The 26197-nt window shown below is 42.0% G+C and overlaps 1 protein-coding gene across 2 annotated transcripts; it reads left to right on the forward strand.

Annotated features, from left to right (window-relative positions):
- The first annotated feature begins 242 nt into the window (after positions 1 to 242).
- LOC134097629 (sorting nexin-14-like) lies at positions 243 to 25219 on the forward strand. 2 transcript variants are annotated; one of them, XM_062550553.1, is made up of 30 exons: positions 243 to 481; positions 940 to 1089; positions 1200 to 1320; positions 1417 to 1493; positions 1618 to 1696; positions 1789 to 1832; positions 1918 to 2005; positions 2232 to 2316; positions 2459 to 2618; positions 2823 to 2898; positions 3202 to 3246; positions 3353 to 3433; positions 3842 to 3956; positions 4961 to 5116; positions 7377 to 7501; positions 8118 to 8176; positions 8708 to 8734; positions 10278 to 10410; positions 11969 to 12155; positions 13479 to 13562; positions 13672 to 13772; positions 13988 to 14099; positions 14637 to 14677; positions 15135 to 15254; positions 16657 to 16780; positions 19080 to 19244; positions 21519 to 21614; positions 23695 to 23786; positions 24183 to 24239; positions 25041 to 25219. In XM_062550553.1, exons 2-30 carry the CDS (start codon positions 953 to 955, stop codon positions 25077 to 25079), a joined length of 2826 nt encoding a protein of 941 aa, XP_062406537.1. In that variant the 5' UTR covers positions 243 to 481; positions 940 to 952; the 3' UTR covers positions 25080 to 25219. The 2 variants fall into 2 exon arrangements, with proteins under 2 accessions (XP_062406537.1, XP_062406538.1); XM_062550554.1 differs by lacking the exon at positions 8708 to 8734.
- The last annotated feature ends 978 nt before the right edge of the window (positions 25220 to 26197 follow it).

Here is a 26197-nt window from a genome sequence, read left to right on the forward strand (position 1 = left end):
GATAATTGCAGAATTAATTTCTAGAGTGAATATTTTTATTTGAATGCCGCACAGAGTTGACGTATATTTCCCCATAATGTTTCTCACAAAGCGTTGGAAATAATAGTCAGCGAAGACTTCATATTAATGAATAATTCAATCTTTCTCATTCAACAGGAAGTGACAATTCGCTTATCATGTGACACTATTCAGTTCACTTTTTCAGCCTATCCCTGTTAGGAATGTTGGTGTCGTAAACAAACCATTCGCTGGTCTGTCAGAGGAAAAGAGAGTCAACAGAAGTCTGGCACTGTTAAAGTATAAAATTGCAAAAGCCTTACCTGTTCTCACTTATGTATTCACCGATCGTTTAGACTGGAGATTGCAATGTCAATACTGTTGGAAGTTTCTTTAACGTTACATCAAATTCTTTGATGACGTGTTTCTAAAATCCCATCATCTTTGCTTGGAAGGTTGTGGTATCGGCGCAACTTTTCTAGAGGTAAGTAGGAACTACCAGTAGCGAGCTAGTTAACACCGTTCCAAAACAAAATGGTTAGTTATTTTCAACAGCATAATTGATTGTATATGTGTATGCATTATGATGAAATGGTAGCAACACTTGTTTGATCAAGGCTTGCTCTCAACTCCCAGAGCACAGGATTTAAGTGGCTTATCGTTAGTAGCTAGTGATAGCTAACTTAGCTCCCTTACATTACAAGCAAGAAGTTGCAGCGCGTTCTCGTATTTATCAGCTGTAGCTGACTTGATCAGATGGATGATTTTAAATTGATTGGAAAGATATTTAAGAACGTAGCCTATATGATGAAATGGCTTGACTTACACCACAACTCATAGGCTACCAACATAGAAACATTTACCCACTCGAAGTGAGTATCGTTAACAGAATAGTTGAAATGCATTTTGATCTAATAAGCTTTGTGCTCAAAACTTCCTCAGGCAACAGACCGAGATGGCTGGTGTGAAAGAATATGTACAAAACGTACGACAATGGTTGAGGATTGAGATTTGGAGGGAGGTGGTCCGCCAATACCCACTCATATGTTTCCTTCTTATGTTTATGTTCCTGTCAACCATCATTTTGAATAGGTAATGCCTGAATATGTAATGTTTTAAGCTTTTGATAGTTGCTTTCGCACATTATTGTCTTATAGTATTGATTTCATGCTTAACCATTGCCCTGTAATTTCTCTATAAAGGTATTTGCATATCCTTATGGTATTCTGGTCATTCCTGGCCGGGGTGATCACATTCTATTGTTCTATCAGTCCGGAATACCTTCTGCCAAGCATTCTCTTCCATTTGAAACCAAAGAGCAAAGTAAGTGCCATTATTGTTTTTGACAGCATCATCGTACAGTTGAAAAGTAATAAGGTACAGTATTAAAGTGTGATTGTTGTGAATGATGCTTTCCAGCAAAATGAACAGCAGGAATTGTTTCCATCTGGTCATAGCTGTGCCGTTTGTGGGAAAAGGAAGTGTAAACGCCACAGGTATGAAATTACGGTGACATCTCTTCTTAGACCACCATGCATACGTAGTTCTTTTAATTTGGGTACTTTGCCAGTGTGTGGTCATACATAGATGAACAATAATACATGGTCTTTTGTCTTGAAGGCCAACTCTTCTCCTGGAAAACTATCAACCATGGCTGGACTTGAAGGTGTACTCGAAAGTGGATACCTCCATATCAGAGGTGGCTAAAAAGCTTTTTGGTAGTCCATGCATGAGTTTTATCGATTAAAAAAGAAAACAGTAAGACACGTAATCACTTTTTATATATTCCAGGTTTTGGAGTTGATTCTGGAGAACTTTGTGTATCCCTGGTACAGGTAATGGGCGTAGTAAATTAGGGTTTGGGGTTGGGCAGAGAAGACTTCCTCATTGACAGTGCAATGTGTTGTTTCTTTGTCTCAGGGATATTACAGATGATGAGGCCTGTGTCGATGAGCTAAGGATGATGCTTCGGTTTTTTGGTGCTGTGATTGTGAGACGAGCTCAGAAGGTAGAACTGCACAAGCTGTCATTTGATGCACTCACTTGTATTACGAAGAAGTCATAACTTTAGCATTGCCATTAGATATCTGCATTCTATTATTCAGTTTGTGAGATTTCAATCATGGACACTGTCAGTACTGCTTCCTTATGCGTCTAATACATGAATTTGTGCAATTATCTGCCCTCACAGTGATTAATTGCTGATTTATGTAATATTCACTGGTTCAATGTAGGTGGACTTCCCCTCACTTCTCACAGAGAAAATGCTGAAAGGAGCCATGAAACATGTTGAAATTGTTGCAAAAGCCTGGAGGAAAGGTATTATTTACATCAAACATTGTTTATTGATTCTCCAGATGGAACTGTTGCAGAAAATGTTATTTCTGCCTAATTTGCTAACTGTGTGTGTTTGTGTGTGTGTGTGTGTGTGTGTGTGTGTGTGTGTGTGTGTGTGTGATAGTATCCCGATGTCCTGAGCATTTGCAGCAAGCAGCCTTGGATGAGTATGGCCCCGATTTGCACATAGCATTACGCAGCCGCAAGGAGGAGCTGCTTTATCTGCGCAAACTTACAGACATGCTGTTCCCTTACGTCATCCCCCCAAAGGCTCCTGAGTGCAGGTGCTGTTTTACACAGTCCACAGGAAACACTGGGACATTTCAGAATGGTCTATGTGTCTCCTTGGATTTATATTTTCATACTGATGTTTAATTTCTCACCACAAGTTGTACATGAGTCTGTTAAAATACAGTTTTATAGTTAAATGTTCAGAAACCTGCAGAATTCACAAGCATCTTCTTCATCTCTTTTCAATGTTGGAGCAGATCTCTTGCATACCTACTTCGGGAAGTAATGACCGGATCAGTTGTCCTCCCAACAATGGATTTCATGGCCGACCCTGTGAGTGATCTGAACTAGAATCCCTGTTGGTGTCAGCTCTGTGTTCAAAGTGACATTTATAACTGTCTTATGACATGGAGCGATTCTTGGTTTTGATGTTTTTTCACAATACCACGACTGTTTCTCTGAAAAGAAATGGGCACCATTTAGAAGTGTTTTTATGTAGAATACAAAATAAGCACAGAGATAATTGCAGAATTAATTTCTAGAGTGAATATAAATTATTTGAATGCCGCACAGAGTTGACGTATATTTCCCCATAATGTTTCTCACATAGCGTTGTCTTCCATGTCGTCCATGCAGGATACACTGAATCACATGGTGCTCATCTTTATTGATGATACTCCGGTAAGTGAAATGAACGTTATATTAATTTAGTGAGCTATAGGCATCAAAAGCATGTGTCACTCCTACAATTGGGATTGATTCTGAGTTTGTCTTCTGATACTCACAGCCAGAAGAGGCGTTAGAACCTCCATCTCCCTTGGTGCCGTTCCTGCAGAAGTATGCTGATCCCCGAGACAAGAAGCCATCAGTAAAGACTTTCATTTCATTTTGCTGCCCATTTCTCAGACATTGTTGTTTTGTGTTTCAGCTGACCCTAGCACTTCTGTTTAGAAACCTAGCAGCAGCAATTTCCTCACGCAGTGGCTATGACATTAAGCACATGTGATGTGTTGTTCACATGTCATATGTAGCAGTAAATATCCTTGAAGTTTCCCCTGCTTGGAGTCTTTATAATGTCCATGACTATAACATATTATGCAAAAGATACATCACGTCACAAAGCTTTCTATGGTAGTCTTTTGTTAAGATTTAAACCGTTTGTGTTAAACATTCACAGGTATATATGGTTGGTGCTGCTATCCAGTGTGACTTAATGCAAACCCCATGACCTGTGACTAAACCTTTGACTCTCTTTGGCCGGTCTACCTGTGCACAGGTGTTGAAGCTGGAGCTGAAGCAGATCCGTGAGCAGCAGGACCTGCTGTTCCGCTTCATGTGCTTCCTGAAGGCAGAGGGCGCTGTGCACGTGCTCCAGTTCTGCCTCGCCGTCGGTGAGTCTGCAGCCGTGCTCGTGCACTCTTACAAATTAGGATCTCTTGAGGTTGGCACGCACAGCCACAGCCGTTTGGTATGCCATATTTCATAATATCATATCAGCTAGAGTTGAGTGTTACACAGGAAACAACTGTGCCATCCAAAGAGGAACTAGATATCAGTTTTTTAAGCTCACGAGTGCATGATTTTGATGCCATTTTAAATGGTTCGACATGACCTGGAATCCATTTGTCAATGATGTTTAAATCTACCCATGATTTTTTTTGTGTTGAGGCTGTTCTGTCTCAGCATGTGGTGTTATTTTACATCATCATGGGAAGAAGTTTTCTGTGCTTTGACAGAGATCCTAGATAGTTTCTTGTCTGTTTAGTCAGGTTATGTAGCACTACAAGGAAGATGCATTTCGTGGGGAGGTCGACTTGATCTGCATTATGAGTATGGCAAAAGAAGCAGCTTCTGGTGGATCTTGTTGTTTCTGACAGAAGTTGAGCATTATCTGTCATCATTTTAGAGCTTGTTCAACCAGTCTCTCCTTATCACATTGGCACCCTCTTCTAGATCACAAGCTGAGCTCTGTGGCGTGTGTCAGCATCATAATGGCATGATCTTTTATCCCAGAATCAGAATCAGAATCAGAATCAACTTTATTGGCCAGGTTTGCTTGAACTAACAAGGAATTTGACTCCGGTTAATCTTTGCACTCAACACTCAACAATAACATACAAACAGTAAACAAGAATAAGGGCAGTAAGCTATGTATAAGAATAAAATGATAAATACAGTATGTACATTTACAAATGAATAGATGCTATGGGTGGGATAGGGTAATACAATTGTCACTATTACTCACATAAACTCAGGTTGTCTGAATACAAGCTTAGTGCTTAGTGACTTTTCCCATGATTATTGCACACATCTCATTCAGTCCTGGTACCAAGTTTCTTTGCACACGCCGTCTTAAGTATTTTTTTGATCAGTTCTGACATCTTCCACATTCCAGAGGAGTTCAACGATAAAATCCTGTGTCCTGACCTGAACGACGCAGAGATGGAGCGTTTGCATGGCGAGGTGAAGAACATCTACGAAGTTTACTGTCTGGATGAGAGCATTGACAAGATCCGCTTCGACCCTTTCATTGTCGAGGAAATCCGCAACAGTAAGTAAACAGGCTGCTTCTGCATTGATGACATTGTCCGTGACAACTTTATTTTGAAATGCCTGAATTTCACATACAGTACATAGGGTGCATCTGAAATTGTATGACAGTGAAACTAGCTAAAGTGTCTAAAACAAATGAACTTGAGCATATGAATGAAAGAGGATGTTGTGATTGAGTGGCAAAAACCTGTTAGATGGACCTGTTATATGGATTTACAACTTTACAACACCCTTTTTGGAATTGGACATTTTGTCCAGAGATGGAATGTCTATTTCACATGGGTGGAATAATTCTGCAGTTGGCCTATGGAAGGCCAAACAAGCTGCTGGCCAGACAGACTTAGTAAATGGAGAAACAGAATTACATTCATTGTGTAACAATCATCTCTTCAGTTTTAACTTCCTGCAGAAGTCAGGACACTGAGAACAACTTTAGCACACGCTCGTTGACAGCCTCATAAACTGTGTTGTCATTGTTTTCCCATACAATTTCAGGCATGTGCTTTGTGCATAAGGCTCTCTCAACGGGGATTTTGCAAGATGATTTTCAGAAATATATATTTAATAAAAAGATATTAGAAATAGCATATTTAGTAACATAATTGTAACAAAAGATAAACATAGTAGTTACATTTCAAGTTAGAGTATTTAATATATTATATTATGGTTGTTAAATTATATTTTGGTTTGGCTTTTATGGTTTTTTTTAGTAATATGCCTGTGTTTTTGACCTATTAGTGCATGTGCACTGTTGCATGCAACATTTGTATACCTCCGGGGATAGTAGGGGTCACAGGTCACTGGCACCCTTATTTTGGGGGTCGTGGGCCGAAAAGTCTGGGATGATCTAGGGGACAGTGAACACCTGGTGAATCAGTCACACTTCACTATTTATTTATTTACTTGACTAATTATGAGTTTGGTATATGTCACATGGCCCTAACTTGCACAGTATGTTTTTGGCTGACTGGGGTCGTGGTCTGGACTGGGCTTTATAACTAGTCCAGTTTAAATTAAGGGGAACATTAGGCTGTCAGATTTAAAAAAACAAAGCAAAATTACTTGGTACTTTAGTCTTGGTTGTCCTATACTTGTTTTTAAATTCTTGGCAGTTCTAGTGTTACCAGTAGAGCATACGCTGATTTATAGGAATACCTGTTCCATACAGTCTCACGTGCATGCAGAGTCCTTCAAATGCGCCAGTGACCATCAAAATACCAATGTGCTGTATGAAGTCTCGCTGCTTGTTGTTAAAGGGAACGACAGACGTCATAACACAGGATGTTACTCCCAAAACACACCTCTGGTTAATGAAAAGGATTAGTACCACCTTCTTGAACAATGTGCCAGACAGAATCAACATGAATGTGGGCCAGTCAAGCCCACTGGATCATACTAACTGGATCAGAAGTGAAAAGTGTCAAGCAGATTTCTGATGAAGACACCATTCATTTAGCCTTGAAGATATTAGATGCCACATGCAAAAACAAACAGAGCTACCATATTTTTGTGCCAAGGAACACTCAGTTGCTGAACAGGTTGAATTCAGATAGGCTAACGCTATCCTAAAGCATACATGCACATTTTAAATATATATTGTATGTGGTTTAGATTGTTTGACATTCTATTCTATCTAATTCTATTCTATTGTAGCATTATGCTAGTCTGACTGTATGTCTAAAGGCCAGTTCAAACCAAAGATTCGCGACGGTCTGAGACGGTTGCGGAGAGCAGTTGCGGCGGTGTGAATCAAAAGTTGCAAGCAGTTGCAAGCAGTTGCAAGCCGTCGCTAAAACATTCAACATGTCAAATCTTAGTTGCAGAGTTTTAGAACGTTGCTGGTTTTTAGAATGTTGCAGCTCGTCTAGTCGCGGATCTTGTGTTTGAACTGGCCTTAAGTGTTGTCTAGCTCTATGTAATTTGTGGCTCCAAAGTGCAAGACAGGTTCCCCTTGGAGCAATAAAGGTTTTCATTCAAAAGATCTATACGTTTTGTGTGGGTGACCAAGTGTTTTACACCGTCATGATAGAGGCCTTAAAGTCCATATTTTAAGACAAGTGTCTATTGGCCTTATCTAACATCTCTCTTTCACTGTCTATCTCTCTCTTCTTTTTGCCCTTCTCTCTCTTTCTCTGTCTTGTCTCCTTCTCTTCTTTCTGTCTTTCTCTCTGTTTCTCTCTCTGTCTATCTCTCTCTTTTCTTTCTGCCTTTCTTCTCTGGTCTATCCTGTTGTCCTCTGTCTCTCTCCCTCTCTACAGTTGCAGTGGGTCCGCACCAAGGGGTGGTGAAGCTGCAGACCATGCGTTGTCTGTTTGAGGCGTACGAGCACGTGCTGTCCCTCCTGGAGAACGTTTTCACCCCCATGTTCTGTCACAGTGATGTGGTGAGACTTCAGAGCTGTTCACACACACGCTTTCAGTGTAGTGGGAAGATGCTACACGATAAAACAGCTCATAGTAAAGAATGTAATCAATCAGGATGAAGAAGAGGCAGATATTGGAGGAAGTGTCTTTTTAAAAATGGGGTTCAATCTGGTTGTCTTTGTAAATGAGATCGTCATTCAGAGTTGAATGGGGACTACGTAGCTCAAATTCCTTTCTTAATGTAAGACATGTGGTTTCGTGACACATGTTCCGTCGCTTCCTTGAACTAGAGCCTCCTGTAGAAATGTAGTATTTTAGAGTAGAGTTTTATAATGCGGCAAACATGTTACGGCTTTCGTAAACATTAAGGAAAGTTTGAAAGTTTACAGCTAACTTTGAACATGCCTCTCTCCAAATGAGTCATAGCACAGTGTAATCATCCATGAATCAGCTTGTTAGCGCTCCCTTTTTCATGTGAAATAAAAACAAATGACATTGTAACCATAACAAGCTCATCTACTCAGTCCGTGGCACATGAGAGAAATGACTTCAGTCATCTTTAGAACAAGCAGACGTAAACTGTGCTCTCTGTGGTTGTGATTTCATATTGAGTGCCTCCCTCTTCTGTCTCTGCAGTACTTCAGACATTTGCTGTGTGGGGCTGAATCTCCTGCCAGAAGCACCAGGCTGAGCAGGTGTGTGTTCTCCACACTTCTGTGTGAAACTCTCTATCCATCACTCTCTCTCTCTCTCTCTCTCTCTCTCTCTCTCTCTCTCTCTCCCCCCCCCTCTCTCTCTGTCTGTCTCATCTCCACTCCTCTGTATTACCATGCACCCCTCCCTCGCTGAATCCTCCATGCTCCCCCTGTGCCAGAGACATGTCAAGCGTACATAAACACAGATCCAACTTGCACACAGACACCATCATGAGTGCTCTGTCAGCTTTAACCCCAATCCATCTTCCCGTGTTGTCAATGTCAGTCCTCTTTTTTTCCTCCCTTCTTTCTGTTCCACATCACTGTTTACTCATTCTGCCTCCCACATCGAGCCTGTCCCTTCTCCCCCTGAAGGCGTTCTGTGCCGTGTAAAAGTTGCCTAGCAGACACCTCCGTTCTCCCCCAGCATGGCACTAAACCCAACAGAACGACCCCAAATAAAGCTATGTTTGGGCATACAAGTGTGTCTGTGGAAAAGACTGTAACTCCTTCATGTGCCTGTGCTTTCAGGACTAGCATGAGTTTCGATGACTTCAGGTAAGTTCCAGCATGGCGCATGACGTCTGCTGACAGTGCAGCCGCTCATCTCCTACTGCATGCTCACGTAGAGGATGCTCGAATGCCGTAGAGACCAAAAAAAAAAAAAAAGAGAGAATGTTTCATATTTAGGCTTACGAAACAAAGGCTTAAGGTTTTGTTAAGCTTGCTTTGTGTAGATTGAGTGTGTGTATTGCCCTCTGCCTTGAAGCCACCTTGCCACTTTGAACTGAGTTAACCACTCCTACTAATAGATTTTGATCTAAGCATTGACTCGTTGAAGAATTCCATTTAACTGTATGCTTTCCATCTGATGAAGGATTGTTTGCATGCATGGATGAAGTGCCCAGTAATATTAGTGGGGCTCTATACATACAGTATATACAGTATGCACTTGAAAGACAGACTTGGTCAGCAAAGGTCAGTCAGTGTCAGTGGCTCTGCCAGCCAGAAGCTTTGTGCCGTTTTGCTGTTTTGGTAACCTGCAGTCACAGAGGAAATGGCAGTGGCTGTGTTTACTGTGTCAAGGCGCCACCGCACCTTTCATGTTGCTTTCATTCATGCCACCCCACACTTCCTTTTGTGTCTCCCATCATCCCTTGCTGCCTTACGGCTAGATTTGCCCCTTTTGCATCTTGCCCCCCCCCCATCCCCCCCTCCACAAGGTCCGCATGTCATGCATAGCCTTAGCGCCAGCCCCCCCCCAAAAAAAACGCGACACGAGGGGGTGCAGGTCGCCCAAAGCTTGCCCGCGGCTGGCCCCTTCACCACAAGTCCCTCCCCCTGTCCTCCCCCCTCGAGCGATGCCCTCAGGCTTCCTGTCTTCCTTCAGTACCCCGCTGAAGTAAGTCTAGTGGTTTGGCTACGTGTGTGTTTATGTGTGTGTGTGTGTGTGTGTGTGTAAATGGACTGCATTCATGTACATGCATTTCCACTTCTGTGTCATGCCTCACATTCACCCATTCACACACACACTCACACACCGATGGCGTTAGCTGTCATACAAGATGCCAACCTGCACATCGGTGTGTGTGTGCGTGGGTGTGGGTGTGTGTGCGTGCCTGTGCCTGTGCCTGTGCCTGCGTGTGTTTGCTCGTCAAAAACCACAGAGCAAAGTCCTGTGTTTGCAAATTCAAAAATGTCCGTTCTGGTTGTATATATCTCCTCTCCTCTTTACAGCTGTGTGTGTGTGTGTGTGTGTGTGTGTGTGTGTGTGTGTGCGCGCGCTTTGGGTGTGTCTGTGTCTTTGTGTTTATCTGTGTTTGTGTGAGGGGAGGGGAGTGATGTACACTTTCCACTGCCATGTTGGCTGTCATGTTTTTTCCTCAGCCAGCCAGCAGTGCATACTCATTCCCTCCTTTAGTGGGCGCTGTTGTTTTGGAGTTAAAACTCCTAGAGAGGCCTCTTCTCTTATCCAGTGCTCAAAATAGATAAACAACTGGGACCACAAAGAATTGAACTGTCAAATAAATCAAGATAAATGTGGCTCTTTTTGTCTCCGTGTTTGTCTTGTCTGTCTCCACTTGTCTGTGCTTGTGTACAGGAACACCTCCAAACGTGGGGAATCCTTTGGAATCAGCCGCATCGGCAGCAAAATCAAAGGGGTTTTCAGAAGCACTACCTTAGAGGGAGCCATGCCTCCCAACTATGCCATGGTCGAAGGCATGGATGACCAGGTGCGATCCAACTGCCATTATTACCTCCGCCAGGGAGGTTATGTTTTCATCGGGGACCAGCGTCTGTCTGTCTGTGTGTCAGGAGGCATTTATGTATTTTGCTTAGTGGTGTAATGGCATGGTATGGCCACGTGGTGGCGATCTGAATAGTTTAGGTTAAAATATATGACAACCTAGGAGAACAATGGACGCGGAGGTCTGCGCTTTCTGAGTGCTTTTCTAGTTAAACAGTGCGGTATGCCTTCTGCATACTAGCCCAGCTCCTTAACCACTATGCTACCACTGCTCCCACACTTGTTTCTTTACTTGGCTGTATTCCCACATGTTCAGCCCAACAGAGGTTTTCCCAAGTTAGATTGCTGTCAGTGAACGAGTTCATATTATTCAGTTGGAAGGCACTGTGGTGAATCTAATCCCAAAATAAATCTGCCATGGTATTTGGGTAAAGATGTGAGTGGAAATGGTGATGATGACGACCATATTTGGCAGATACATTTTGGTGACACACAGCATTTTACTGCATTCTGTACTTTAGTAATCATATGCATTTGACAGATAAACCTCCTTGTATCCTTGTAACATCGGAATATCAGTAGGTAATATGCGAATAACGTTAGGGTCAGTTCATAGCAAAACAACGTGTCGTAAAAAGGTGCCCATGATTCTCACAAAGATGCTTACCTGTGAATTCTCTTAATGAGGACAATGAGGAGTTCAGCCTTTCAAGCTCTTACAATGAAATAAATACATTCAAACTAACAAAATGTTACTACCAAAATAGGTAAACTCAGTGGAGCCTTCAAAACCAACTTCCAAACTTTCTACAAATAGTTGCAACTTAGTTGTAAGCTTATTGAGAAGCAGGAAAACCACTTGCATGTCTATTGAATGTAATCTACTCTGCTTGACTCATTTCAAGATTACTCAACATTGAGTGTGGGTGTTTCCTTAACTGTCTTCAAGACTCCATTTCACACGTTTTTAATCAAAGCACTTTTTGGAACCTAGCACACAATACTGTGGTGTGTGTGATTGTCAGTTTTGAATCGACAGCAGACAGATTTCAGATTTTTTGTAGGCCTCCAGAGAGCAGCGCCACTGACTCAATGTCCTGCAGTTGTTGTGCCAGAATGTGTAGGATCTGAACCACTCATTGCCATTACTTCAGCAGTAGGCATGTACCTTCCGCAAGCTAAGTGAGCTAATAACGTTCGTGACCTTGAACTCTGACACCAGTTTGAACAATGGGATTATGTCTGTTAGAACAACCTTTGATGCCCGGTCATGTCAGACTTTGGAGTCATAGGGAGATATACTGTATGAAAAACACTATTATGTTGACCCACTATTCTCACCTTCTCACACACTCAATCTCTCCTATATCTGAGCAACTTCATGAGTAACAGGGGCGAAAAAGATGATATGCTGAAAAAGACATATTTACTTCCCAAACATATTATGTATGTAAACATATTATGTATGTATATACTACATACATATACATTACATACATATATTTGATTCTTACATTGCATACCGATATGCGTTTGTGTCCCAGGTGGAGGAGGCCACAGTGGTTGTGGAGGACGACTCCCCAGCCGAGGTGGTGAGTACGCCGGGGATCCAACGCAATCTCTCGGCCTGGGCCGTCACCATTCCCTTCGTTGACCTCTTCGACGACGATGTCAAGAGGGAGAAGGTACCAGTTTTCCGCATCGACGTGGAACGCAATGACCGAAAGGAAGGTAAGTGGTCAATGAGAGAGTGGTCTTCTCATCAGTGTTTTTGGGACAGGATGTTTCTGTGTGATAAACTCCTGATAGCTCTTGAAAGTATATTCTTTCTGGTTGTAAAACTCGCCTGGCCCAAGGTTGCTACACCTGGAGATGTAATCAGGTTTTAAAATGACTAGCGGGTTTGCTTGAGAACAAGAGTTGACACAAGTTCAGACTAATTCTATGCTGGCAGATGACACGGGCTGTAGAATTTTGTTTATGGACAAGGGGCAGAAAAGTAGCTATAGGGCAAATATAAGCAATGCAAAAACAAATAGAGCAAAGCACAGAACTGAAAGCTTCTGGTGGATGTTGGTAGGCAACTGCAAGTTCCACATTGTACTGTTGTGACTGCTTTGAGATCAGATGTGGTGCTGTGTGTGAAGAGTGAGCTCATTGTTTACTTTATCGAGCTAACTATTCCCTTTGAAGATGCGATTGGGGAAGTGTTTAAAAGGTCCCAGGAAGCCTTTGAAAGGCAGAAATCAAAGTATCCAGAACTGGTAGCAGAGGTAAGACAGTGTGGCTGGCAAGCAGCACTCACAAGACCTGTGGAGATAGGTGCTAGAGGCTTTGTAGCAAAGTCAGCCACAACCTTTCTGCTAGACTGTGGTTTTTGATGACTGTCACTGAAAGGAGTTGTAAAACAGTTATCAGAGGCTGCTGAAAAAGCAAGCCAATGTATGGCTGAGGCGATCACAGCCTACCTGGGGTCATGTTGTAGTCTGAAAGGACTTTGTTGTTTTGTAGTTGCTGGTCCCTTATCAAAGGTTTGCATTTTGTTTGGGTATGTTGCTGAATAACATATCCATTGGGTTTCGTTTGTACATTTTGTTGATCGGATAATAAACAGCAATGAAGAGGACCAATAATATGGCAGAGAACCCCTCATGAGTGTCCGTGGGGGGGGTGGGTCTGGGACACCAGATACCATTGTGGAGCTTTCTAGAGGTGTTGTGGGCCTAATTCAATGAAACGCCTATGAAGGAAGTGTCTGTTTGATAACCCCAGTGACGGCTTTTTCGTTGGTGTATATTTTAATTTTTTAGATACTGGATTTTTTATTTTCATGAGTTGTAAGCCCTAATCATCAAGATTGAAACTTGAAAAGGCTTGAAATATGTCAATTTCACTTTTTGAATTATGGGAAAAACCTTTCCATGGTATTCAATTTTGAGATCCACATGTATGTCTTATTGTTTACTCTCAGGTAACTTTAAAACAAAATTCTGGTGCTTGCCTAAATGAGCATTGAGGAAAAATATCAGTGACTATGTTTTTCCCTGATTTCAGTGGGACATGAGATGGAAACCTGGATAGTCTACAGAAGATATCTTGAATTCTATAGCCTCGAGTCCAAACTGACAGAGTTCCATGGTACGTTATGTATTGAATCAAGTGTATCTTCTCTATACTGTACAGTGTCCAGCTTTGGTACAATGGAGGTAAAAAACGGGACTTTCTGTCCCTGATCTTCTTTTTCCAGGATCCTTTCCAGATGCTCAGCTCCCCTCTAAAAGGATTATTGGACCCAAGAATGTTGAGTTCCTGACCTCCAAGAGGGTCGAATTTGAAGAGTATCTTCAGGTACATAGTTCCTCTGAAAGCTTGAGTTGTAGGCCTAACCAGGAAACAAAAAACATAAAATAAATGTCTACCCAATAATAGATTAAATATTTTTTTTTTGGTCAATGTTTTTTTGGTTTAATTCCACTATGAAATCCCAATAAACTAGATAATTCTGTGCTAGATCATTTCAAATGAAACATTTGCCCTCACGTTTCTGTTCTATACCATCACAGAAACTCCTTCAGCATCCAGACCTGAGCAACAGTCAGCTGCTGGCAGACTTTCTGTCACCCCACAGCATGGAGTCACAGTTCCTGGATAAAATGCTCCCAGATGTCAACCTCGGTATGAATCAGAACCTTAGACAAGATGCTCTCCATTTATTGGCATGTTTAAAGGTGTCATCACTCTGTATTTTTACGTGTACAGGCATTATAAACAGAGAGCACTGTACAATTGCATTTGAGAGCTCTAGTTTAGTTTGAATTTTTTCATTCTGATGTAAGACTTCATTACCTAGAGCCAGAAGTGCAAGCACCTTTCAACAGCGGTACATTGAAATAGACTTAGTTTTGAGAAATGAGAAGAACATTCGATTGACATCAGCCTTAATGTAATATATGTCGTTAGTCTCCTGTTTCAGTCATTGTGGTTTTCTGTTTTGACATTCTACTGACACACAATCGCTGAACATTGTGGCCATGGCACAACTTCTCCCCTTTTCAGCTCTGAAGACCTACTGATATCTAACTAATAGTAAAGGATTGACAGTTATACAGCACTATACGTAAAACTGTTTTGTAGACCAACAATTTTTTTTTTAAATATATGTAAATGTTCATTATAGGAAATAAATATTTCTTATTTATTTATTTAATACAGGGAAGATCTTCAAGTCTGTTCCAGGAAAGCTAATTAAAGAGGTAAGTTGCTTGACTGAACTGAGGACTTTAAACTCCCTTTTAGGTGCAGACATCACTGGTGCAGTTGTGTGTGTCAGCTTTGTTGAGTCTATGTGTATAAGCACGAGACAGCTGGAGCCACACTATGATTTCCGCACCTTGTAAACACTGAGCTATTTGAGAAGATCCAATGCACAACACCTCTTACACCGTGGTGGTCAGTGGAGTTTATTTAGACCTGTTTGAGTGTTTACAGAGTTGTTGGTTTGTATTAGGCCATTTTGAGTGGTGCTTTTCCATTGAGTGAAGAAACTCCATAAATGTTTTCCCTCCTTAGCTGTACACTGTAACCCTTCTCCCCAGAGTATTTTTTACACAAGACATCAAAAAAGTGTCAATCTCTTGACACTGCAGCACTAGTAAAACCCTGTTTGTTTATTCCCTATTCTGTCCTCACTCCTTGCCTTCACCACGACAGAAAGGCCAGAACTTGGAGCCCTTCATCCAGTCCTTCTTCAACTCGTGCGAGTCGCCCAAACCCAAACCCAGCAAGCCCGAGCTCACCATTCTGAGTCCCACCTCAGAGAATGACAAGAAGGTAACCACAGGACACGCCGTCTGTCTCGTACGCACCACCCACCCACACACTCTTGTTCACGCTCAGACTGGAGGTCTGCCTTGGGCCTGGGATTCCACAGACCCCCACCACCACCATTGCTGTTCTGAGTTTAGGGTGTTTTTTTCCCCCCATGTGGTCTGGAACAAGTAGTCATCATGACGTTGGGCCCAATGCAGGACTGAAACCATGTATTTCGTCAGAGATGATGGGGCGGTGGTATCGTAGTGCTAAGAAGCTGTGTCAGCATGAAGTATCCGGAAACGTTGTGGGTTCAATATCCCATCTGAGTCCACCATTGTGCCCTTGAACAAGGCACATAGCACCAAATTGCCTTTGTAATAAATAACGTAATGAGTAAGTTGGAATAAAATCATTAGCCAAGTTAATAAAGGTTTACAGGTTTATAGGTTTATAGAACTTACCGACAGTGTTACTATCTATCCCCCGCCTCAGTTGTCAACAGCTCTGAAGGTGATTCAGATGCTTAGGAAACTGTTTAACTTCTATACACTTCTACTGACATTCTATCCACCCGGCCTCAGTTGTCAACATCTCTCCATGACAACGTAGAAGTCAAAGTTCACTGAGGATGTTTCAGCATGCTCAGGAGACTGGCACTCTAGCCCCCCAGCCTCAGATGTAAATATCTTTGTCCACAACAATGTAGACGTCAGGGTTCACTGAGAGTTCAGATGCTACACATACATGGTCACAATCATGGGTGTGGTGGAAAAGGAAAATTGAGGATGTAGATAATCTGATGACTAACTCAATGACGTTTGCTCTGCAATTATTTACTGGAAGAGTTATGCAAATATACTGTAGTATATATTGCATAAGATATGTTATCTGTTATCTTTAGTGAACAACCTCATAAACCAGTTGTCAGGTCAAAAACAGAGTTTTTTTTTTTTTTTTTAAGATTTTTGAACCCCTTTGAACCCCTGAGACCTGTCTCAGACCCCTCTTGGTCATAGATCGGTCTTTCTGAATAATCATTCTGAATAATCTTTGATGAATTCTTATTGTACTGAGGCTGTACATTCCAGACAAGGACTGCAGGGTTGAGATAGGATGTTTCTCATGTACTGTAGAGCTACAGTGCTACACTGTGGGGGCATTAACAGGGGGTTCAGGAACATGCCCCCAAAGTGTAGCACTGTAGCTGCCTGGTAGCTCTAGCTGGTGGCTGCAGCAACTTGACCTCGGAAGAACTGATAGTTTTCCTTTTTCTTTTTCTAGTGACCTCAAGAAACAGAGATCTCCTTTAACACAACCTCCCCTCATAAATCCCTTATGGATGTTTTGCAGAATGAAATGTAAACTATTCTCCCTTAATGTACTGGCACTATAAGCAAGCAATGTGTTTTGTTTATTTCAGCTCATCACTGATCTGTTCAAAAACAACGCAAACCTCTCAGACTCGGTTGAAAAGAAGCACAACCAGAACTACTTCATGGAAGTGATGCCATTGGAAGGAGTGTATGACTACATGATGTTTATGGGTAAGGATGACCCTAGGAGCCTTGTAATTTCCTTGTCCTTCCTGTTACCCATTAACCAATGTCATGTTGAATTGTAACAGTGCTCTGATTGCGAAGATGTCTTATCTGTTGTGTGCTACTGGCTGCAGTGCCCTGGTTAGGAACACCAATGCAAGCTATTGTTATGCAAGCTACTGTGGAGTGTGGACAGACAAAATGTTTGTCTAAACATTAGAAAGTCATGTTATTTAATTGTGTATTGTCAATAATATCAACATGTCCAGTCGTGTTGTTTTAATTGAGTAAAGTTGAATCAAACAACAACCCCATTACAGTTCTGCTGAAACTCACCTTTAGGCAAATTTCGCCATTTTGAATCAAAAATAGGTGACTTACATGATTTGTGCAGATCTGATGAGAAAATATTTGATATTTGATTTAGCTTATATCAAAAGCAAGCAACACAAGATACGAATAACAAACCAAACTAGAAATGCAATTTCAAGGAATTACCAGTGCACGAAAATGGCAAAAATGAAATGTAAAATATAATTTGTAGTTATAATAAAACAAAAAAGAGAGAGATGGGGTAAAACAGAGCGAATGAGGATTTACATGTATGTTGTTTTAAGTTATGTATTTTCAGAGTTGCTTGCTATGGAGGTTGCTAAGTAGCAATTGAATTAGACACATATATTGATGGATGTTGATAAATAGTTTAATGGATGTTGATAGAGAAATAGTTTAATTTATGTTGATAGACAGATAGACAGTTTAATAAATGGTTTGAAGTAAATGGATGGAGAGAAAGTTGGATGGAAGGTTAGATATGGAGACAAGGTAATACATGCTGGTTACTTACTATGGTGGTTCCTAGGTTGACATGATGGTGGTTGCTAGGTTGTTGCTAGGGTAATTGAGATTGTTAGGTGTTGCTAAGACACATATGGTGGTTACTAGGTTGACATGGTTTAATAAATGTTGATAGGCAGATAGTATAATAGACATAGTTTAAAGGAACACTTCACCGTTTTTTCATATTAAACTACGTTATTCCCCTAATTAAGACGAGTTGATACATACCTCTCACGTTTCAATGCATGCACTTACTGGTTCTGGTGCGTGGCGCAACTTTGATAGCACTTAGCTAGCCCAATGCATTCATTAGGATCCAAACAGAGATGAAGTTAGAAGCGACCAAACGCCTCCATGTTTTCCCTATTAAAATACAGTTACACGAGTAGTCACATGACCAAGTATGGTGAGACAAAATAAAACGTGGTGCATTTCTAAGCAGGTAAGAGGGATACTACAACTATATTGTGTGGCGTAGTAATATCCTTCCTCTTGCACTTTCAGTTTCACTTTGGAGTGAGGTATTACTGCGCAGAGTATAAGTGCTCCCAATATTATTCCGCCACACAATATAGTTATCCCTATCCCTTACCGCTATAACGTCCGGTGTAGCCAGTTCTATTAGAAGGTCATTTTTGTTAGCCTGACTCTCGCCAGATCCTTGTAGTTCCGCCATGCTCCACCAGAGGCGTTTCGCTGAGCTCCACACAAGGGTCTGGGCTCGAGGGCAATCCAAACTCCTTCCAGGGAGCAAAAAATTATGAACCAATCAGGAGCGCCGAAGCGAGTGTTTGATTCAAACAACAATGGCGGCACGCAGCGAGGAGTCTTATGCTGACATTGATTCGGCTATTTCAACCGTTTTGTCGAATCTATCGAGTATTCATTCGTTAAAAGATGAACAGAGAATGGTTTTGAAGACATTTATTGGTGGCAAGGATGTTTTCACTCTTCTTCCGACCGGGTTTGGCAAGAGCTTGAAGTAGCCTAGCACGTCATTTAACATAACGGACAAGTGGTTTATCATATCACATGCAAGGATGTTTTACAAGGCCCCGCCTTCAGAAATACGTCTCCTATCTAGAAGTCCCAGATCCTTGCGTGAAGCTCAGCGAACTACAAGGGTCTGGCAAGAGTCAGGTTAAATTTTTGTAGCAGGCTCATGCAAACGGAACACTTCAGTTATGCGCCCCAAGGTAGCCTCCCAGTTGTTTTCGCTAAAAGTGCCTGCTAAATGAATTAATCATTTTTCTGTGAAACACACTTTTAAGTGCCATCCCACTTGGAGGACCTTTTCGAGGAATGTGACTTGGCTTATCCAGCCTGCGTTTCAGGATATATATCATCTAAAATCAACTCAGGCGAAGGAGAAGGGCCCCTTGAATGGTTTTCCATATACACACTGTCTCTCTCTCTCTCTCTCTCTCTCTCTCTCTCTCTCTCTCTTTCTCTCTCTCTCGTGCAGGCCGAGTGGTTTTCAGTATGCCGGACTGGCTACACCATGTGCTGTGTGGCGGACGCATCCTGCTCAAGAAGACCCTGGAGGCTTACATGGACCACTACCTGCAGTTCAAGCTGGACCAGATCCTGCAGGAGCACCGTCTAGTGTCTCTCATCACAATGCTAAGAGGTGTGTGTGTGTGTGTGTGTGTGTGTTTGATTCTGTATTTACTGTGTTTTTCTTGAATGTTCTGTGGACATACAGTATGTCTTGTATATGTTTGTGTGTGAAAATTGCCCCGTTTGTGTGTGTGTGTGAGAGAGAGAGGGAGAGAGAGAGAGAGAGAGAGAGAGAGAGAGATTGTCTGTCTGTTCTTTGTATGCTTTACAGTGTGTTTTAAAATGGGGACGCATTGTGGTTTGAACTTACCAAGACTGCTCCTGTTGACGGAAGATGTCTTTCAAACAAGTTAAATATTCTCTCAAGAACTAGCTGTGACTCATTGCAGAATGATTTGGATATGAAGTCTATCCAGGGGTTAGATGACACAATGATTGTGATTAACACTGGGGGTTGCTTGTAAGGGTGTTCATCATCATAAAAGTTGTTTTGCTTTTGTGTTTGCATGTGGCTACGTTGCTATGGAAACATGTGATGTTGACTCCCTCTTAGAACTCTGTGGTTTAGTGACCACACTCTGTTTGCAGTCGGACTAAGTTTTTATGTGCTTAAAATAGTACTTTAGTCGTTTGCTCTTTCAGGGCCACAGTGTTATGAACGAGGAATTCCTCTTGATAAAACTTGGCTGTTGTTCAAGAATTCAAACTGCTGGCTTTGTATGTTTGTGTCATTTTGGCTTGGTCAGTAAATTGTATGGTATCTATCTGCTGCTAAACAAAGATGGTTGCACTGTCCTGTTCAAAAGTAACAGTAATCGTGGTCTGACCAGATCGAAACTTCTAGACTGAAATCTAAAATCATTCCATAGAGCGGAGCACTGCAGCTGTCTGGCTGTCTAGCTGTAGCCGTGTAAACCGTTTTTTTTTTGTGCTGTCAAAAATATTGCGTTATTAACTCGTTAACTCAAAACAATTTTACCGGCGTTATTTTTTTTATCGCGAGATTACAGACTACAGGACCCGGCTGTAAACCAGAAGCAAAACAGTAAGCGCGCCCCACAATGCCATTGTTTAGATGTCCAGCGGAAGACGTTAATGGACGCTGCTTCTAATGAATGGAAAGTTTAGTTTTAAAACATTGCCAGGATCAGTTGATAAGAGCAAAGTTATCTGCATGTACTGTGTGAGTGTGTGAGTGTGTGAGTGTGTGTGTGTGAGTGAGTGAGCATTCGGTGTGTGTGTGTTACTATGTTTGAATTAGGCTTGAATTAGCCTATTGCAGTATCTGCACTTCTAGGAGGAGAGAAGTTGTTTCTTGCTCAGTGGTGCTGCCAGCAGGTGTCATCTGTCCCAATACTTATTGACAGTATTACTACAGACATGAATGGCTGTAACACTACACTGTGGTTTGCAATAAAATTAGAAAAAAAAAAAAAAACATTTGCACAAAGCAAGCCTATCCACTTTACTTTGATAAGAGTATTAAAATGATAAATCAAGGGACACTTTGAACAGATAGAAATGTGCGATTAATATGCGTTTAATCGCGAGTTAAATAGGACATTCATGAGATTAATCGCAATTGATTTTTTTTAATGGATTGGACAGCACTACTTTTTTTTTAACGTATTTTTTTGGGGCTTTTATGCCTTTAATGATAGGACAGTAGAGAGAGACAGAAAGTGAGTGGGAGAGAGCGTTGGGGTGGGATCCGGAAAGGACCACAGGGCGGGAATCGAACCTGTGTCGCCGGCGTGCGGTGCAGGTGTCCCAGCCAGTCACGCCACGGCTGGGGCCAGCATTACTTTTTTTGTATCGACAGTACTCTGTGACCTTGAGAAACCGAGATCTATGTGAAACATTGACAGATTGTTTTTCTTTTTTGTTTGAAGTGATGTAGTAAGCTCTAGCTCCCATGGCTATGTTCCTCTTTGTTGACTGTCTCACCACCAGTGAAACACTGTTTTTCACGAGGCTGTGCATTTAGAGCACATGAGCATATCAGCCACAGAATATCATCATGAAAAAAAGAAGTAAAACTGAGCTCTCAGACACACGTTAGTTTAAAGTCTATACTTTAGAGACGTATACTTTTGCTGAGACGCATGACGATGATTTTACTCACTTAACTTAGACATGCTGTTTTATCAGCTGACACTAACATCGTGCTGAAAAACATGTTGACTGACTTACTCACACAAACACTTAAACGTGACTGTCTACCACCGATCCACTGTGGTTTGAGCTATATTACAGGGTTGGTGTCTGGTGGTGAGGATTACTATTGAGATCTGGGTGGTGTCTTGCTTCAGCGACTAACCACAGTCCTCTGCTGTCTGAACAGATGCTGTGTTCTGTGAGAATAACGAAGTCCGCTCCACTGAGGACAAGCAGAAGAGAGCCAAACAAGCCTTTGAGGAAATGATGAATTACATCCCAGGTCAGTGCCAACAGATGATAAAAGATCTCACTCTACACTCCTACGCACACACACGTACACACACACGTACACACACACACACACCCACACACAGTATGACACTGTGGTCTGGTTATCACAACCGCACGCGCACGCGCGCACACACACACACACACACACACACACACACACACACACACACAGCTGTAGAAGAAGACTAGATAGTGATCTGGGTAGTGACACTGCAAGTTTAGCATTTAAAATGTTCCCACCAAAGATCATAGAGCGCTCTATGATCTTTGGTTCCCATGTATGGTAATACTATTCACATACCTATTTGGCCATTTTGAAAACAGGATTATAACAGTTCATAGGTTGGACCAAGAGTTAATTGTGCATTTGCAACATTTTGTGCATTCTTGCGAAACCATGTTGTACATTCTTGGCATTCCATTCTGTTTTCAGAAATATGACCGAGTTATTTCACTTCCAGAAAATGAAAAAAACGCCGCAACACACATAATAACTATCCTACATGCAATACAGGAGCTGAAGGCATCATTTTATTTTCACATCTATAGTAGTTACTTTTGAGACTACCCTATCACCTAGTCTTAGTTTATGTTTGCAGGCTATAAAGAATGAGGAAATAGTTGAGGAAACAGCACTTTCATTAGTTGCAGACATCCTCCTCCCTGATAAGCTGCGCAGAAGTCATTGCACTCTCAGGGGAGTTGGATGCAACTTGCGAGACCAAAACGCTGCAAGTGGCATCTTTTGATTGCAGAGTGCTGGAGGACCTGATGCTGTGTTGGCATGGAGCAAAGGAAAAGCAATGGCTGATAGGGCCATTACCCTACTGATGATGTGTTGTTGCAATGGTTATCCTGCTCAGCACGAGAGGAACCGCAGGTTCATAGGGTTGATAGGTTGATAGGGCTTCTATTGTTTGAACCTCGTTTCATGGTGGGCGCGAGGTTGATGTTTCATTTTTTCCATAGAGCAAATGCTTAGATAGGACTGAAAAATCCTTCCCACGCAGAACACTACCTTTGGGTGTCTGCAGGTGAAAGTTGATTAAATGGCCTATCCCATTAATAGCTAATAGCTTCTGCAGGAGCAGCCTCTCTCTCTCTCTCTCTCTGCCTCTCTCTTTCTCTCTCTCTCTCTCTCTCTCTATATATATATATATATACAGTGCCCTCCAAAGGTATTAGAACACATGCTAAAGCTGACAATATAAAATCATCTTTTTATATAAATATATATAATATATATATATATAATATCCATGCTGAGGGCAGAATTGTCAACATTTCAAAAGAAACTCATTATATGGCCTTGCTGTTAAACCCAGCATTACAATATATTAAACCTACCCCCTACAAGGAATGATATTTGGAAGTAAATATTCAGTGTCAGTGTGTGTGTCTGAAGTCAGCTTCTTATATGAACATGCATGCGTTTATTCATTTGGCAGACGCTTTTATCCAAGCCACTCACAGCAATAGAATAACATTTCATCTACAGTGCAGAGGAGGCCTTAACTAGGAATTACCCCTGCACCTGTCAGTACTAGTACTACAGGATAGGAGTGCCTACATTAGAAGTTCTAGTCAAAGTGTAGTGGGAGGAGAAAGTGGTAGAACGAGGAGGGAAGAGAGGGAGGTAGAGAGGAGGGAGAGAGGAGGTGGGGTAAGGAAGAGAGGAAGGCAGAAATGGGAAGATCAACAATGACTCATCCCAGCTTCCTAAAATGGCTATGACTCCACACATCCTTTTTTTTAAAACGACTGCCCAAACTGCCATTATTGTTTGGAAGTAGATTGGCATAAGCTTGTGTGGTAGTTCAAAATAAAGTTGTGATAATTGTTCTCATCTTGAAAGCTCAGCTCTATGTAGATAGATAGATAGATAGATAGATAGATAGATACTTTATTGATCCCCCAGGGGAAATTCAAGAAATCAAGGGCAGGGGGTAGCTAGGGTCTCTCCCTCGCGACTGCAAGGCTGCACAGTCCGAACGTGCAAGCCGAGCGCCAAAGCACGCGGTGTCCGTTTTTCCTAACTCTGATTGGGATTGGGATCTATGTGATTTCAGATGCGGTGGTCAAGTGTATCGGTGAGGAAGCCCGGTATGATGGTGTCTGCTTTCTGTTCGAAATGATGCAGCAGCCCCTCCTCAACAAGCAGGTAAGAGCATTGGGAGTGGACTAGATGCTACTGTACGTGAGGCTGTTTCAGTCAGCACATTTATTTCCTGTGGCGTGGCAGTTATGGCATCTTCTGCTGTATTCTGCTCCTTCCATGTTCACTCGAAACACTAAACATCCTGTTTATGCCTCCGACAATGCAATTCTGTATTCAACTTCAACACATGCATAAATCCACTAAAACAATAGGCATTTCCAAACAGGTGATTGTCCATCAGAAATGTTTGTGCCGGCTGAGAAACCTCCCAGGACGTGTGTCTCATAATGGCACTTGGAAACCTAACGTGTTAATCTTTCCTCGAGCGCTCCGGAACTTGGGTCATGTTTCCCCAACTCATGTCTCTTTTCCCGCCTCCATTGTGTGTGCCGATTGCAGATGACCTACGTGCTGCTGGATATTGCCGTGCAGGAGCTGTTCCCAGAACTGAGGAAGGTACATCCCTTTACCCAAACAAACATTCATCAAGACAAAGCAGCAAGGCTCTTATGGCTGCTAGGGCTCCGACAGCAGAGCCGTTTACCTTGTGTGCCTCCACTGTACTGTATGAAGGCCAGAAGGGCTGGGTATCTGTAAGCTACTGGTAAACAGTGGGCGGTTTTATGTGGCAGGAAATCAGAGGCCATTGTGTCAGATTCTATGAGAACGGATAAAAGGTAAACATTCTTGTTATGCAAGTTTCATGTGGGAAAGTCTGGTTTTCTGGATTACTGAAAGCAATTGAAATGCACCTCAAGATATTGTCACTGGCAGGGGCACTGCTTCTATAGTATGACATTATGTCATGACTTTTCTTTTCTTGCACAGACATGTTACTGCAGCTACCACTCCTAGGCAGAAGCAGCAGATGTGTGTTCATTTTGTGGGCAGCAAGGACAAACACTGCAGATGTTATTGTTGTTTCCTATGGACCTCTTTTGAGTTCAGAGTGTTTCATTCCCATTAAGCAATGTCAAAGATCCTTCATTACTGACAAGATAGAGCAACATAATGCATCTCTATGGAAGCAAAATTCGAGCAGTTCCTGTCTGCTTAAAGAGGCGTGTCGCAAAGACGTCATAGTGGGATATCGATCTCTGTCAGATTGGCAAGCAGTTCAGTTCGAATGTAACGTTACTTTCTAGGTCTGCTTAAAGGGGGATTTCGCCCCCCTTCCCCTTACGAACACAGAACGCGGAAATGGTCAAACGTTTGCGCCTCTCGCTCCGCTTTAACCCTCTCTGGTCTCATCCACAGACGCAGAAGGAGAGCCCCAGCACCAGTCCAAAGATCTAAGGCCTCTTCTGGAGCTGGGCCACTGAGGAGAACCGGACACACTCAAAAGGACCATGCAAGCTCGAAAGCATTCCATTGTACAAACAATAATATTGACATATAAATATTGATGCAAAAATAAAGAGAGTATATTTATTAAACTGTAAGTGTGCTGTCCACGTGATTGCCTAGGCAGCACCTGGTTTCACAGTGGTACTTTGGTCGGTTCAGCAGGTTTTATGTGAAGGAGAGAATTTATAAGACTTAACTAAATCACTGTTAGTAATGTTAGCAGGAGTTTCTGTGGTTTTCACTTTTAAAAAGAACTAGTGGATCACGCTAAATCTGACAACGCCCAGTCATAATTACAGTAGAGTGATCACCCCAAATCAGTGGCTTTGAGTTGAAATGCACTTTGTGTGAGAGTCACTTGAAAGGACTTCAAAATAAAGCACAGGGTGCTTCCCCGTAGCAAGTCTAGCGTTGACTAGTAGCAGTGTTGAATAGGTCGTCTTCCCAAGCCATGCAGACAGGAGAGGCTGGAGTGAAAAGCCCTCATTTTCAACAGAGAGATGACTGAACTAGCTTCTGTAAAAACATTTTTCTATTAAGAAATTAGTTGTGATAGTGAGATTGTAAAATATTAAGATTGTTATGCAGATACTGTGATTTAAATAATTAAAATGTGAAGGCATCTGAACGCACTCTACACACTTTAGAACAAAGATTTAAATCCATGCACACTGGAAGTGTTCAGCACTAGTGTGTTTTGACAGAAACAAACATCAGCTTCCCCACTTCACAGTAGTGCTAGAGATGTATTTCTGGATGTTTATTAAAGCAACATTAAAGAGAAACTATGCAGGACTGGCGATTTCATCTCCGGTTTCGGTTTCGCTCGTTTTATGCTGGCATATTTCTCTTCAGAGCTTCCCCTACAGCTTTAGCGTGTATTTATATAGGCTATATATATATTTATAAATTGCAAGCGTGGTTCTTCTTGTTCCTTACACGTCTCAGACTTCCAGATGTAAACAAGGAGCGATCGCCTCCTACAGAGACTGCAAGGTTGCAATAGCGGATAGGGACACTGGGGGCGGGAGGAAATATTACTGTTTTCGATGAAACTGGTCAGTCAA

The sequence above is a fragment of the Sardina pilchardus genome, chromosome 12 (assembly GCF_963854185.1).
Source record: "Sardina pilchardus chromosome 12, fSarPil1.1, whole genome shotgun sequence".
NCBI classification, from domain to species: Eukaryota; Metazoa; Chordata; class Actinopteri; order Clupeiformes; family Clupeidae; genus Sardina; species Sardina pilchardus.

Bases quoted from the DNA above. Each gene is read 5' to 3' on its own strand.
- LOC134097629 (XM_062550553.1), top strand. From the start codon at position 953: ATGGCTGGTGTGAAAGAATATGTACAAAACGTACGACAATGGTTGAGG. The intron at 2,006-2,231 runs GTAGAACTGCAC...GGTTCAATGTAG, and splicing joins TTGTGAGACGAGCTCAGAAG to GTGGACTTCCCCTCACTTCT. The intron at 16,781-19,079 runs GTAAGGATGACC...TCTCTCGTGCAG, and splicing joins TGACTACATGATGTTTATGG to GCCGAGTGGTTTTCAGTATG.